The sequence below is a fragment of the Perissodus microlepis genome, chromosome 2 (assembly GCF_051167445.1).
Source record: "Perissodus microlepis isolate ML-2025 ecotype Zambia chromosome 2, ASM5116744v1, whole genome shotgun sequence".
Classification (NCBI taxonomy): domain Eukaryota; kingdom Metazoa; phylum Chordata; class Actinopteri; order Cichliformes; family Cichlidae; genus Perissodus; species Perissodus microlepis.
The window spans coordinates 6239682-6251883 of record NC_140462.1 but is presented as its reverse complement, the minus strand read 5'-3'; the positions used below and the strand labels follow the sequence as shown (position 1 = coordinate 6251883).

Sequence of the window (12202 nt, the reverse complement as noted above, 5' to 3'; positions counted from 1 at the left end):
AGTAAATGTCAAATAAATCCCCGGAGTCATCCGATTGTGCCTCACACACAGACACACACCCACACACAAAACTGCCCAAATGGTCCTCACTAAAATATCTGGACAATCTCACACACAGACACAAGCAAAGACACAGATACACTCACAGAAGGCCAGCCTAGTAATTACTACCCTCAAAAACCTCAAGCTGATTTTTCTATTCTTGCATATTTGTCTGCATTACTTTACATTTTCCCTTAAATGTTCGCTCCAGGTGCCGGTGCTTCAGCCTATGGATTTGATGGTCGAGGCTACAGCCAGACGGGTGTTCAGCAACGCCCATACCTACCACATCAACTCCATCTCTGTCAACTCCGACCTTCAGACCTTCATCTCCACCGATGACCTTCGGATAAACCTGTGGAACTTGGAGATCACCGACCGCAGCTTCAGTATCCTCTTGGTCTGTTTTTTTTTTTCTATGATTATCATTGTTTTCATTTTTAAAAAAGAAGAAAAAAACACTCAAAGTCACACTTAATTCTTTTTAATTAATAATGATAGGGTGATAAATAGATTTGAGGTTCTAAAAAATCATTATTATTAACAGTTTGTACATAATATATGTATTTTTTTCCAGGGCTGCATTTCAGTAGTGGCACAATTTTTCATTTTACTCTGTGGGTTACATGTCCACTGTAGTCTTCTGTTCCTTAGCGGTTCTCTCTCAGACATTGTGGACATCAAACCAGCCAACATGGAGGAGCTGACGGAAGTAATCACCTCTGCAGAGTTCCACCCGCAGGAGTGTAACACCTTTGCCTACAGTAGCAGCAAAGGTTCAATACGCCTCTGTGACATGAGACAGGCCGCACTCTGCGACAAGCACTGCAAATGTGAGTACCAGAGCATCATGGGAGCAGATTTAATAAGTGTCTTAGTGTTCAGGTAGACCTACCAGAAACGTGGCTGTTTTTATCTAGCCACAATTCTTTAACGGTTCACTGAAATACTGAACACCTTTGTTCTATTGTATTAATTTATTCCTTTAAGGCAGACAAAATTTAGATACTGGAGAACTGCGAAATTCACGGGACACAAAACGGCAAAAATCGACCATTTCCATCTATGCCTTTATTGCCATTGAGGTGATGGTAGTCAACAAGGGAAATATAGCCCGATTCCAATATTCCACACCTTGGCTGTAAATTCACACTCAGCTCCACCTTTTTTTTTCAGCTGTGACATGTGGGCTTCCCCTGCTCAATATGCCACGATTGATAACACACGAATAAATCTTGTAGCGCGTCTCAAACAATGAATGGCCTTCTCCGAAGCTTGACATCACATGGATACACTTTGGCTGAATGAATAATGAATACATTGACATTTTCGCTGGGAAATCAATGGCTTAAGAGCAATCGCATTAGTCCCTCATGGACACACCCTGTTGTTCAATAATGTCACTCATTTCCTCAGACGTATTGATGGATCCACTGGACCCAGCACCAACACGGCCTGTTGAATTTCACATGAGCATCACATGAGAGCTGGAAAGAAATGTTTACATTTGGAGGCATTGGGCAGTTGAAGTTGTCGGCTTCATACTCTGTTTGTTTGGCATGTGTGTGCCATTCCTAGACAGGTGCTTGCAGCAAACACACACACAGGCAAAGCAGGCAGGTGCTCTTGTTAGCCTCAGGAGAGGTCTGTTAATACCGACCTACTGTCTCACTGCATTAACGTTTACGGCTCAGAGCGATGTAAAGCCTTCTCTCCTGCACTCACACACCACTCCTCCTTTTTGTGACACACACACAACACAAACTCACAATCATAGTGTATCTCCTTCCATATATATATATATATATATATATATATATATATATATATATATATATATATATATATATATATATATATATATATATATATATATATATATATATATATATATGTGTATATATATATGTGTATATATGTATATATATATATATATATATATATATATATATATAAAAAATTCTGGAGCACGCTGCTATCAGTCAGTTTTATAGGAAGGATGAATGGCCGCCGAGGATTGCCAGTGAGCTGAGCCCCAGGACAGATAGAGAGAGGGACCAAACAGCCCCCCTGCTGACTCCCCGGGGACCCTATTATCCACCCGTGGATCTGGATGGGAGGGAGGGCAGGGGCACACACAACACATGCATATATACATGCACACATTACACTTGCTCTTATTCGCACGCATTCGCTGGCGCGCGCACATACAAATCCAGCAGGGCTCATATGGACCCAGCACTTTGACATTGATTTGTTTTTCTTATCCCTTCCTCATCCCCCCATTTTTTTCATCTCTCACGCTGCATCCCTAGTTAGACTCCCCACTGACACATCACAGAGCTATTCTCCAGGCCTCAGCTGAGGAGTGGGATTGAGTGGAAGTGGGGGGAATTTTTTTTTTTTAAAGAGAGAGAGAGAGAGAGAGAGAGAGAGGGTAGGAAGGGTGGGAGGAAAAGAGAAGGAGGAGGAACAATAACTTGACAGCTAACGATGGAATGCCTGGCTGTTATCCCCAGCGTGCTGGCCTACACACAGAACAGCAGCTGCCAAAATCAATATGAATCATAACCAATATTTACCCACCATGCTGACCCACAACTATCTCCCTAAACACACATGTAATTCTGTGAGGAGATGCAGCTGCTGCAGAAAACTCAGCATCCAGGCATTGTTGTGGCTGTCATTGTTTTCTAATGGCAGCCTCCACTGCCCAAACCGAATCTTCCTCCTTGAAGCGATTTAAAGTCTTTAAAGCAGCGAGCACCAACAGTGTAAAATCTTCTGTTGAAAGATAACAGCTTTTTACATTTTCTTTTACATGTAGACTTTGAGGAGCCAGAGGATCCATCCACTCGCTCCTTCTTCTCTGAAATCATCTCATCCATCTCTGACGTGAAGTTCAGCCACAGCGGACGCTACCTGATGACAAGAGACTACCTCACTGTAAAGGTGTGGGACCTTCAAATGGAGAACAAGCCGCTTGAGACGTACCAGGTACGCTTTTCATTGTGCTCTCATGTGCCTTTTGGATAGCTTGAGGGCTCCAAAGGAAATGCTCCGCTGCTGAAGTTAGTAAATAACCGCTGTGCCCAGATCAAATCAAAACTTATTGATTTCAGGCTTATCACTCAATATAATCCTGTTTCACTGTCACCCTGCCAATCTGTAACCGTGTCATGTGTAGCAATTACCCCAGGAGGGCTTATTGAGCTGAGTGTCCGTAAGAAGACGGATAGTATAGGCGCTGATGGAACCCGGAGGGCAGAACCTCCCACTGTGTGGTCACGGCAGTCACGTCCACGCTGTCTGATCAGGGGAAGCCATCTTAGGGCAGATCATGATTGATAAGGCCATCAACCGGGCTCAAGGGATTCTCTGTCCAGTTCCACCTCAGCCTCCACCTGCTACCTAGCATCTTAGCACAGGTCACCAGGTCTTGAGGGATTACTGAAAGCAGAGCATATGGTGGTGCAGCTTATGGTTTCGGTGTGTTTTCCCACCGAAAGGCAATGCGAAGAACTCCAAAGGCCTATAAAGACTGATCCAAAAAGTACTGCAGATTGTCATGTTTTTGGTTTTGTTCTTCAGGTTCACGACTATTTACGGGGTAAGCTGTGTTCTCTGTATGAAAACGACTGCATCTTTGACAAGTTTGAGTGCGTCTGGAATGGATCAGACAGGTGAGACTTCTTTTCACCGACTTTTCACCCATCGACCAGATCTACCAACCGCTCGGTCCATCCAGCCACCCCTCTCGATAACACCCCCTCTCTTCTTTTTTCCCTCCTCAGCGTCATAATGACCGGCTCTTACAACAATTTTTTCCGAATGTTCGACCGAAATACCAAACGCGATGTCACACTGGAAGCATCCAGAGAGAACAGCAAACCCAGAGCTATTCTGAAGCCTCGCAAGGTACCATCACCAACACAAGTTATCCTTTTTAAATTCAAAGACATCTGGTTTTAGTCTTATAATGCCTCACCGCAAGTGAGTTTCTAAAGGAGAAATGCTAATTATTCACTGGTTCTCCAAAATTGTGATTCTTGCTGGATTGTGTGGATCTGTGACAGTTAATATCTTTTGATTTGTCAAACAAAAGTATTCAATTTGTTAATTTGGGGACCTGTGATTGACATTATTTTCACTATTTTCTGACATGTTTTCACCAAAGTATCAGAGGCAATCATTGACAGACTCATTGATAATGTAATTAGTTCAGGGTTTAAACAATGATTGTCATAATCGATTAATTAGTCAATTATTTCCTAAGCCAAATGATTTATTGAATATCTATAAAAAGCTGGTCAATAGTGAAATTTCCTGCTGTAATTTTCACTGATTGAAAGTGGCACCTCCAGATGTCTTTGAGTTCATCTATGATATTCATTTATGACAAAAAAAAAAGGATTAAGTAAATACCAGCAGTTTTTGTGACCAGTCGGTTTTGAGATTTTAAAGTAGTGGTGTCACTAAAAACAATTCACTTCCCCTCCTTATATTCTGTAACTTTGATAAAAATGTCCTCACTAGAAATCTGCTGTACAAGTCCAGAAATTCAATATCAAAACAGACCTGACTTAACAGTGACAATCATGAGTGAATACAACACACAAATGAACAAAAGAAATGTGTTTAGTATATGTACACAGTGCAGTCTTATGTTTCAAACTGCAGTAATCCGGTCTTTAAGTGACGACGTGATGAATACTGCTTCCGGGCCCAAAGTAGTCTGCATTTAATAAGGCTGTCATGTGTTTTAACATGTTTTAATTCTTTGTATCTTGTTCTATTTAATCTCAACAAGCCCCTAAAAACAGTCAGTGATCACTGTCGGCTTCTCTCGGTTTTTATTACTGCTAATCACTTTAAAGCTCAGTTTTTAAACCCTTACGATGTAACTACAGCCCAGCCCATGCAGCAGTATATTAATGATTAATGACTGTGGATGGATTATCTAGGTGGTTCTCCTGACTGACGTTTGGTCAGTTTACAGTAATGTCTTCTGCCATGCAATTGCATATGCCCCTAACCATTGGGAACCCTTACGTTAACTTTTATTGTGTGGAAAAAAGTCCTCCGTTCGTTAGCGTTTGCCCTCTAGCTTTACTGTTTATGTTATGTTAACGTAGCTTTGTCATGCTAGCGATCACGTAGCACATCATTATATACCAGCTAGCCCAACTTCAGTAACCCTACAAATGTTGCTGCTGTTTAGTTTTCTGTCTTCATTTATGTTGGAAGTGATAGCAGAGCTGTACGTTTGAATTTGTTTCATAAATCGCTCAGTCAGAACATGGTATATTATATTTAGATGGAAGCTAGCAAGCTAACTCCCTGCTAACTTCTAACTCTGTTAAATATCATAAATTCTGTTTTCATGGATGCCTGGATGTTAAACTTAATTGTTACACCTGGTAGAGCAGCCACACTGATCATTTTATTACAGATGAGAGAATTTAGACAGTTTTTCAACTCTCAGTAATGCTGCAGTGATCATTTGACTTAGGGACTTGCAGTGGAGTTTGGGCCCGAACATGGCTAATGACGTCAGACTTAAAGACCGGATACATGTTTTCAATGGAGAGAAGAATCTTTTGTATACACAAAGCTGTAAAGAACAGCTTTAGGTTTAGGTTTTGAAGCACTTTAGGTTTTGCTTGCTCTCATCAAGGTTCTGTTTTCTGCCCATGAAAGACTTTAGATAACTTTAGATTTATGTTCTTCCATGTGTAAATATGGGGCTAGCTAATTTGCTAACTCAATCTTATATCAACTTTGTAAAGTGACCAAACCTGAAACAAATGTTGGTAATAGCCCTTTTTAAGTCCTATTTTTAGCATTTTGGCTATCACCATTAGAGGTTTTTGAACCAAACTGACCATATCTGGAAGGGTGCAAAGCTATCAGCTATCAGCTAACACTAGCTTGGCTCGTTATCAAGATGCATCCATTTATATCTCGCAGACACAGATACCTAATAAATACAGCCAGAATTTAACTTACCGCATGGGCATGGGTCTCTTAACGCTTAGCACCAACACGGTTTAGAGGTCCAGCTCAGTGACGCCATTGACGCTTAGCAGGCAGCTACAAGCCTAGTCAGCACCCCACCCACCCCCATCATCTTTCAAATGACTGACATCAGTGAAACGTGCGAGCTGCCACACTCCCACTTCTTAATGCCTCTTCATTTTTGTTGTTATCCTCCAGGTGTGTGTAGGTGGGAAGCGGCGTAAGGATGAGATCAGCGTCGACAGCCTTGACTTCAGCAAGAAGATCCTTCACACGACGTGGCACCCACATGAAAACATCATTGCTGTAGCAGCCACCAACAACCTATACATCTTTCAGGACAAGGTCAACTAAAGGGCAGCCTGCCCCCTGCTGACCCCTGACCCTGCACCTGTAAGGGGCTGCTGTCTTGAATTCCCCGACTCTGCTGATGACAACCAGGGTAAAAGTATCCAGTGACTAAAGTGGGGGAAGTGGACAGCACATGTTTTAGGAAGCAACAACTTGATTCCTTGAAATCAAGAATGAACTTCTTCAATTTGACTTATAATTTAATTTATTTAGCCATGCGGACACCCGAAGAATTGTTTCCCATGCGTTTATGCAACAAGAGGATTGCTACCATCACATTATGACGTAGCAGCACTCTGGACCCTAAGGACAGAGGCAGATGTGGGCACACTGAACAGAAAATAGAGCACACTGACAGAAACCAGGCCTACGTGATGGTGGCTCACTGTCATGTAGCAACAGTGCCCCCTGTCTTTCGGTCTTCTCATGCTACAATGCATGTGATCAACCCTGCAGCCTCTACGTGAGGCAAAATTCCTGAACAGCGCAATGTGCTGCAGAAGAGGAAAAGACTGTTAATCTCTGACCCGCAGAAACTGAGTTCTCGCTGCCTGTGACACAACACAGTCAGTCTTTCTAGTACCAATCTCGTGTCTCCTTGTGAGACTGCTGTAGTCTGTAATGTGAATGAAGCCCTTCCAGGCTGTGTCATTGGGTTTTATTTAACGCTTTTGTTTTTGTTGAGTCCTTCTCTCGGTCAATGAGTCTGTTTAGAAGCTGTGGTGCCTTCTTTTGGTATGTGGGGGTTCGATGTAGTGGAAGGGAGGGGAGGGAAGGGTCGGGTGGGGAGGAGGGGTAATGGCTACAAGGAGGGAGTGTGTGAATGTTTCAAATGAAATGTTAACTTAGGATTTTATTTGTTCTTTTTCTTTCTTTCTTTCTCTCTAAAGAAACAAACACACACACACAAAGCTCCACACAGGTCCCAAGTAGAAAAAGTGCTTGAATCAATGTAGTCACAATTATACATTAGAGCACTGGTTTCATGCTTGTGAGCTCAGGGGAGAATGCTGTGATATGTACAAAGTAATTGTTGCTCTCACCTTGCAAGTCAGTCTGATGTTGTCAGTTTGCAAGAGACACAAACAAAGTCACATTCATTTCTAAATTTCTTGCCACATTTTCTCTTTATTTGGATAGTACTAAAAATGATCTGTAGATGGTAGATTGGTCGACTCATCGTGTTGACATATTGAATTTAAAACTTGAGATTTTCTTGGCCTAACAATGCTAGCATAGCTTTTTTTTTTTCTTTGCATGCGTTGGATCTGATTCTGATGAAACTGACAGCCTGCGTATAGCTATATTTGAACATCTGCAGATCATCTGGGGCACTATTCAGTTTTTTTAATATATATATTAGATTGCTGCAATGCCTTTCCATGTTTCCCATCAAGCTGAAAATGGGTAACATGGAACAGTAGCAGATTGTCTTTCAGCACTCGGCTCTTACCGGCCAACTCCCGTAAAGCAAAGCAGTCAAAGGTCTAAGTGAACTCTGTGAAATCAGGGAATAATTAAGTGTGATTCCTTTAAACAGTAATGTCTTCTAAACAACCTCCTTTGTGACACTCTAATTGAAAAAAAAAACAAAAAACAAAAGACTTTTATAGCTCAGAATGTATTGAAATGCAATGAAATACCATGCAGTCTTTATGCTTACTGGACTTTCTTTTGAATAAAAAAAAGAATAAAGATGTGCAAGTTCAAATCATGCACTGGTGGACTTTCTCTGTTAACACCGGCTGAATCAATTAACAAACTTTATGTAAGATGTTTTATGGGCTAAAACCATTTCTGCTTGTGGTGTTAGGGCGCCCTCATGTGGACAAAAATTAAGACAAATAAAGGCAGTCCAGCTGATGAAATGGGATTTTCCTTAACCTCCTAAGACCCAAACTCTTCCACAGCATGCATTTTTAATATTTTTTTTTTTTAACCTTATTTTTGTTTTTAAGAAAAATCAGAGCCACATATAAGGATATTTGTTTAAAATGTTGATAGAACAGTAGCAGTATAATGTCCTCGTAAGTGGATATCAGGCCTTACGAGAGCAAAATTTTGGTCTTTGGTATTTTGGTCTAAATAATCCAAAATGTGATGTCCGCATATGTGGATGCCAGGTCCTAGGAGGTTAAGCAAAGTTGCAGCTAGGTCCATAAGTACTTGTAACATTGTGCCTGTATATCACTATGTTGGATTTTAAATCAATCAAGATGCAATTTTCAGCTTTAATTCACTACACATGAATTTCGGGACCACACCTCATACTACATATTCCCTCCTACATTTTAGGCTGTTTGTTGTCATTTCATCAGTATTTGCTATGACCATCTTTATTTTTCACCACAGTCTGAACACCCTGAGGCAAGCTTTCTGTAATTTCTTTGAGTAGTATAGACATTCAAAGCTCTTCTTTGGATGTTGGCTGCTTTTTGTGCTGCTCTCTGTCAAGAGGAGCCCAAAAGCATTTCTCAGGTCCTGTGTCAGGCTGAATCTTCCATACTTCTTATGAACATAACTTTCAGAGACTGTTCATTTGCTGTAGATAGTGGGGTTTTTTTGTTTTTTTGTTTTTTTTGGACCGACACTTCTTTTGTCCTCAACTTGCCTATGAAGTTTTCCAGCTAATAGATCTTGTTGTTGCAAAAATATAATTTTATGCCTCTCAAACTTATCTTTGGTATGATTGTATGTCAAACTCTAACAAATTATGTATTTTTGTGAGAGGCTGATAGTAAGAAAATGCAACTAGAGCAACTAAAGGTGGCTGCAATGAAAAGTCTGGTAGGGAAACACAACATTTGGTGATAGACTTCAGGCACTCATTGATTTAAAGGAATTTCACCTAGATATTAAAACGTGTTAAAATTAAAATTATGTTAGTCTGTGAAGTTACATTTGAGTCACTGCAAATGAGGGGCTGTATTTCTTAAACAATTAATGCCACGAGTGTTTAACTTCAAATTCACTGTGGTGGTTTACAAAGACAAAATTATAAAAACTGTTCATCTTAATCACTGAGCACATTTACAAGAGACTTCTTCTGATTGGTTCTGGTTAGTTTCTTCATATTAATATCCATCCATCCATCTTCTTCCGCTTTATCCGGGGCCGGGTCACGGGGGCAGCAGCCTAAGCAGAGAAGCCCAGACCTCCCTCTCCCCAGCCACCTCCTTCAGCTTATCCGGGGGAACACCAAGGCATTGGTGCCCCGGGGCCTCCTCCCGGTGGGACATGCCCGGAACACCGCACCCAGGAGGCATCCTTGTCAGATGCCCGAACCACCTCAGCTGGCTCCTTTCGATGTGAAGGAGCAGCGGCTCCCAGATGGCTGAACTTCTCACCCTATCTCTAAGGGAGAGGCCAGCCACCCGTCGGAGGAAGCTCAATATTAATATCTATTGTTATTTATATATGATGAAATTTTGAAAAAACAAAACAAGAAACATTTTAAATGAAGCTTGTGATGATGTCCCAACCACCTCATTGATAAATCACATACTCTGTCAGGATGTCTAGTGAATGCAGGTCACAGTTTATGGTAGTGCCTTGGGTAGGCACTGTTACCTTTAACTCTTATTTAAGGAATCTGATTACTGTTAAGACCATAACTTTAATGAATCATTTGCACTAATCCAGTATATTCATCTGTGCTGAGATTTTCCTAATTGGCCCCATGTGGGTGTAGTCTACACACATTTTGCCAGCTGGGGACAGCAGCTGTCAATCAAACAGCATCTTTATAACTTGCTCGAGATGCTGCATCATCGCATCTCGGGATAAACCAGAGTACTGTCAGGTGCTCTGTACACTGCGAATTCATTGCTTCTCTGGTGCTTAAATTTGAACAGGTGTAAACTCCAAGATATATTATCACATTGTTTTTGGACATTTTTTCCGCCCAGGGCATTTTTCCCCTACATTTCCTGCCTGCCTTCGATTATTTTTTAAAATTCATTTATTATCTTCTTGTGACCAGATCAGCATCTTCTGGAAACAATGGATAAGCTTAGTGGGACCAATGGCACTGTGGTGAACAGCTCTGTAGACATGTGGTCATTTAGTGAACACGATTCCTTCCAGCACCTGGACACGACTGAGCTCAGGGTCCTGGTGCCAGCTATTCTGGGAGTCATTTGTATCCTGGGCGCAGCTTGCAATCTCACTGCCATGGTCATCCTGTTCTCTAATGCGCACAAAGGCAAACTGTCTCTCATCAACTCCCTCATTTTCAACCTGATGTTTGCAGATGGGCTGGTGCTGATGTTTACAGTGCCTTTCAGGGCTGCCTCATACTCCAAGACGAGCTGGAATCTAGGCTGGGTGGTGTGCAAGACAGCCGACTGGTTTCTCCAATCCTGCATGGTTGTGAAGAGCTTCACCGTGGCTATCATGGCCAAAGCCTGCTACCGCTACGTGTCAAATCCAAACAAGCAGGTGAGCATACACCTGGGCTCCATCCTGGTGGTGCTCTTCTTCATATGGCTGTCTGGCTGCACTGTCACCATCCCACACTGGCTGTTTGCTCGGCTGCAGAGAGAGATCCGTGGGCTGGTGTGCGTAATGACGGTTCCTCCTGAAGCCCAGGATTTCATGTCTGTGTATGTGAAAGCGTATCCTCTGGGGGTCTACTGTGCACCTCTGAGCATTGCCCTGATGTATTTCTGGAAGGCTTATGGCCAGTGCCAGCGCCGTTCCAGTAAGAGTCAGAATCTGCGTACACAGATCAGATCCAGGAAGCTCACTTTAATGCTTTTCAGCCTCACTGTGGCCATGGCTGTCCTCTGGATTCCTCACTGGGTTGTGTGGCTTTGGGAGCGCCAGATTGCAGAAAAGGAAACTGAAGGAGCTCAGCCCCTTATTTCCTCTCCTCCCCTTCTCCTTATCCTTTCTGCTCAGCTGCTCACCTTCTCTCTGTCTTTGGTAAACCCTCTCATTGTCCTTTCTCTCTCTGAGGAGTTCAGAGAGGGTTACAGGGGGCTTTGGAGGCGCCTCACCCTGCGCAAGCAACCGCCACCTAAGCCTGGACCCCACAACCCCACCACTCTCCAGTCCCCTTGTCCTAGACCAGAGACCTCAGGTCAGCTGCGGGGGGAGAGAAGCCTTCAATCAGGCTGCAGCAAGGAAGCCACCAGGGAGGCTCAGCCTCAGCCGGAGCAAGTCGGACCAGAAGGAGGAGGGAGGGAAGCGGACACCGTGAGTCTTAAAGATGGGAGCGTCTTGCCTGATGTGGAGCAGTTCTGGCACGAGAGGGAAGGTGGATCACTCACACAGGAAGACGACCCTGTGCCGTGGGAGAACCAAAGCATAGAGGAAAAAAAATAGCTGCCACCTTTTCAGCCGATCATCACCCGACCAAAGCTGAGAGGACTGCAGAGTGCTGAACTGTAAATAACTGTAATTCTGTCAGGTGTGTTTATAATATTATTCAAAGGTAAGAAGTGCAATAAGTGTGAATGTGGACTACATCTATATCTGTGTAAATGACCGAATTCACAATAATGTGTTAGCATTACTATATTTAGAGTAAGGTGATTTTTGGTGGCTGTACATAGAAGCTTCTGGCAATAATGATTAAGTAAATTACACAGTAGAACAGATCTGTATATCCTGTATGTCATGGTGTTTCTGTGGAATATTTGCCAGCTTATATTATTTGGACTACATGCTGCTCTTTGAACATATAAAAAATAATTTTTGCAGCTGTGCAATAACTGCATGTAAATAGTAATGCTAAAGTAGACCAGCTTTTTTGCACAAAAATGAAAAGATCTGTGGGGATTGTTTT

General features: G+C 42.4%; 2 protein-coding genes across 3 annotated transcripts in view; both read left to right on the top strand.

Moving 5' to 3' along the window:
- ppp2r2ba (protein phosphatase 2, regulatory subunit B, beta a) overlaps positions 1-8125 on the top strand; it is a 41344-nt gene extending 33219 nt beyond the window's left edge. For both annotated transcript variants that reach the window (XM_084942133.1, XM_084942143.1), the window contains exons 5-10: positions 254-431; positions 711-875; positions 2870-3039; positions 3634-3725; positions 3837-3960; positions 6259-8125. In XM_084942133.1, coding sequence (XP_084798259.1) covers positions 254-431; positions 711-875; positions 2870-3039; positions 3634-3725; positions 3837-3960; positions 6259-6414 — 885 coding nt within the window. In that variant the 3' untranslated portion in view covers positions 6415-8125. The remainder of the gene's footprint in view (positions 1-253; positions 432-710; positions 876-2869; positions 3040-3633; positions 3726-3836; positions 3961-6258) is intronic.
- Positions 8126-8217: 92 nt separating this feature from the next.
- Positions 8218-12202, top strand: gpr151 (G protein-coupled receptor 151). Its single transcript, XM_084942156.1, has one exon. It carries the CDS (start codon positions 10414-10416, stop codon positions 11737-11739), a length of 1326 nt encoding a protein of 441 aa, XP_084798282.1. The 5' UTR covers positions 8218-10413; the 3' UTR covers positions 11740-12202.

Excerpts from the sequence above, each read along its gene's own strand:
- gpr151 (XM_084942156.1), top strand. The coding sequence starts at position 10,414 with ATGGATAAGCTTAGTGGGACCAATGGCACTGTGGTGAACAGCTCTGTA.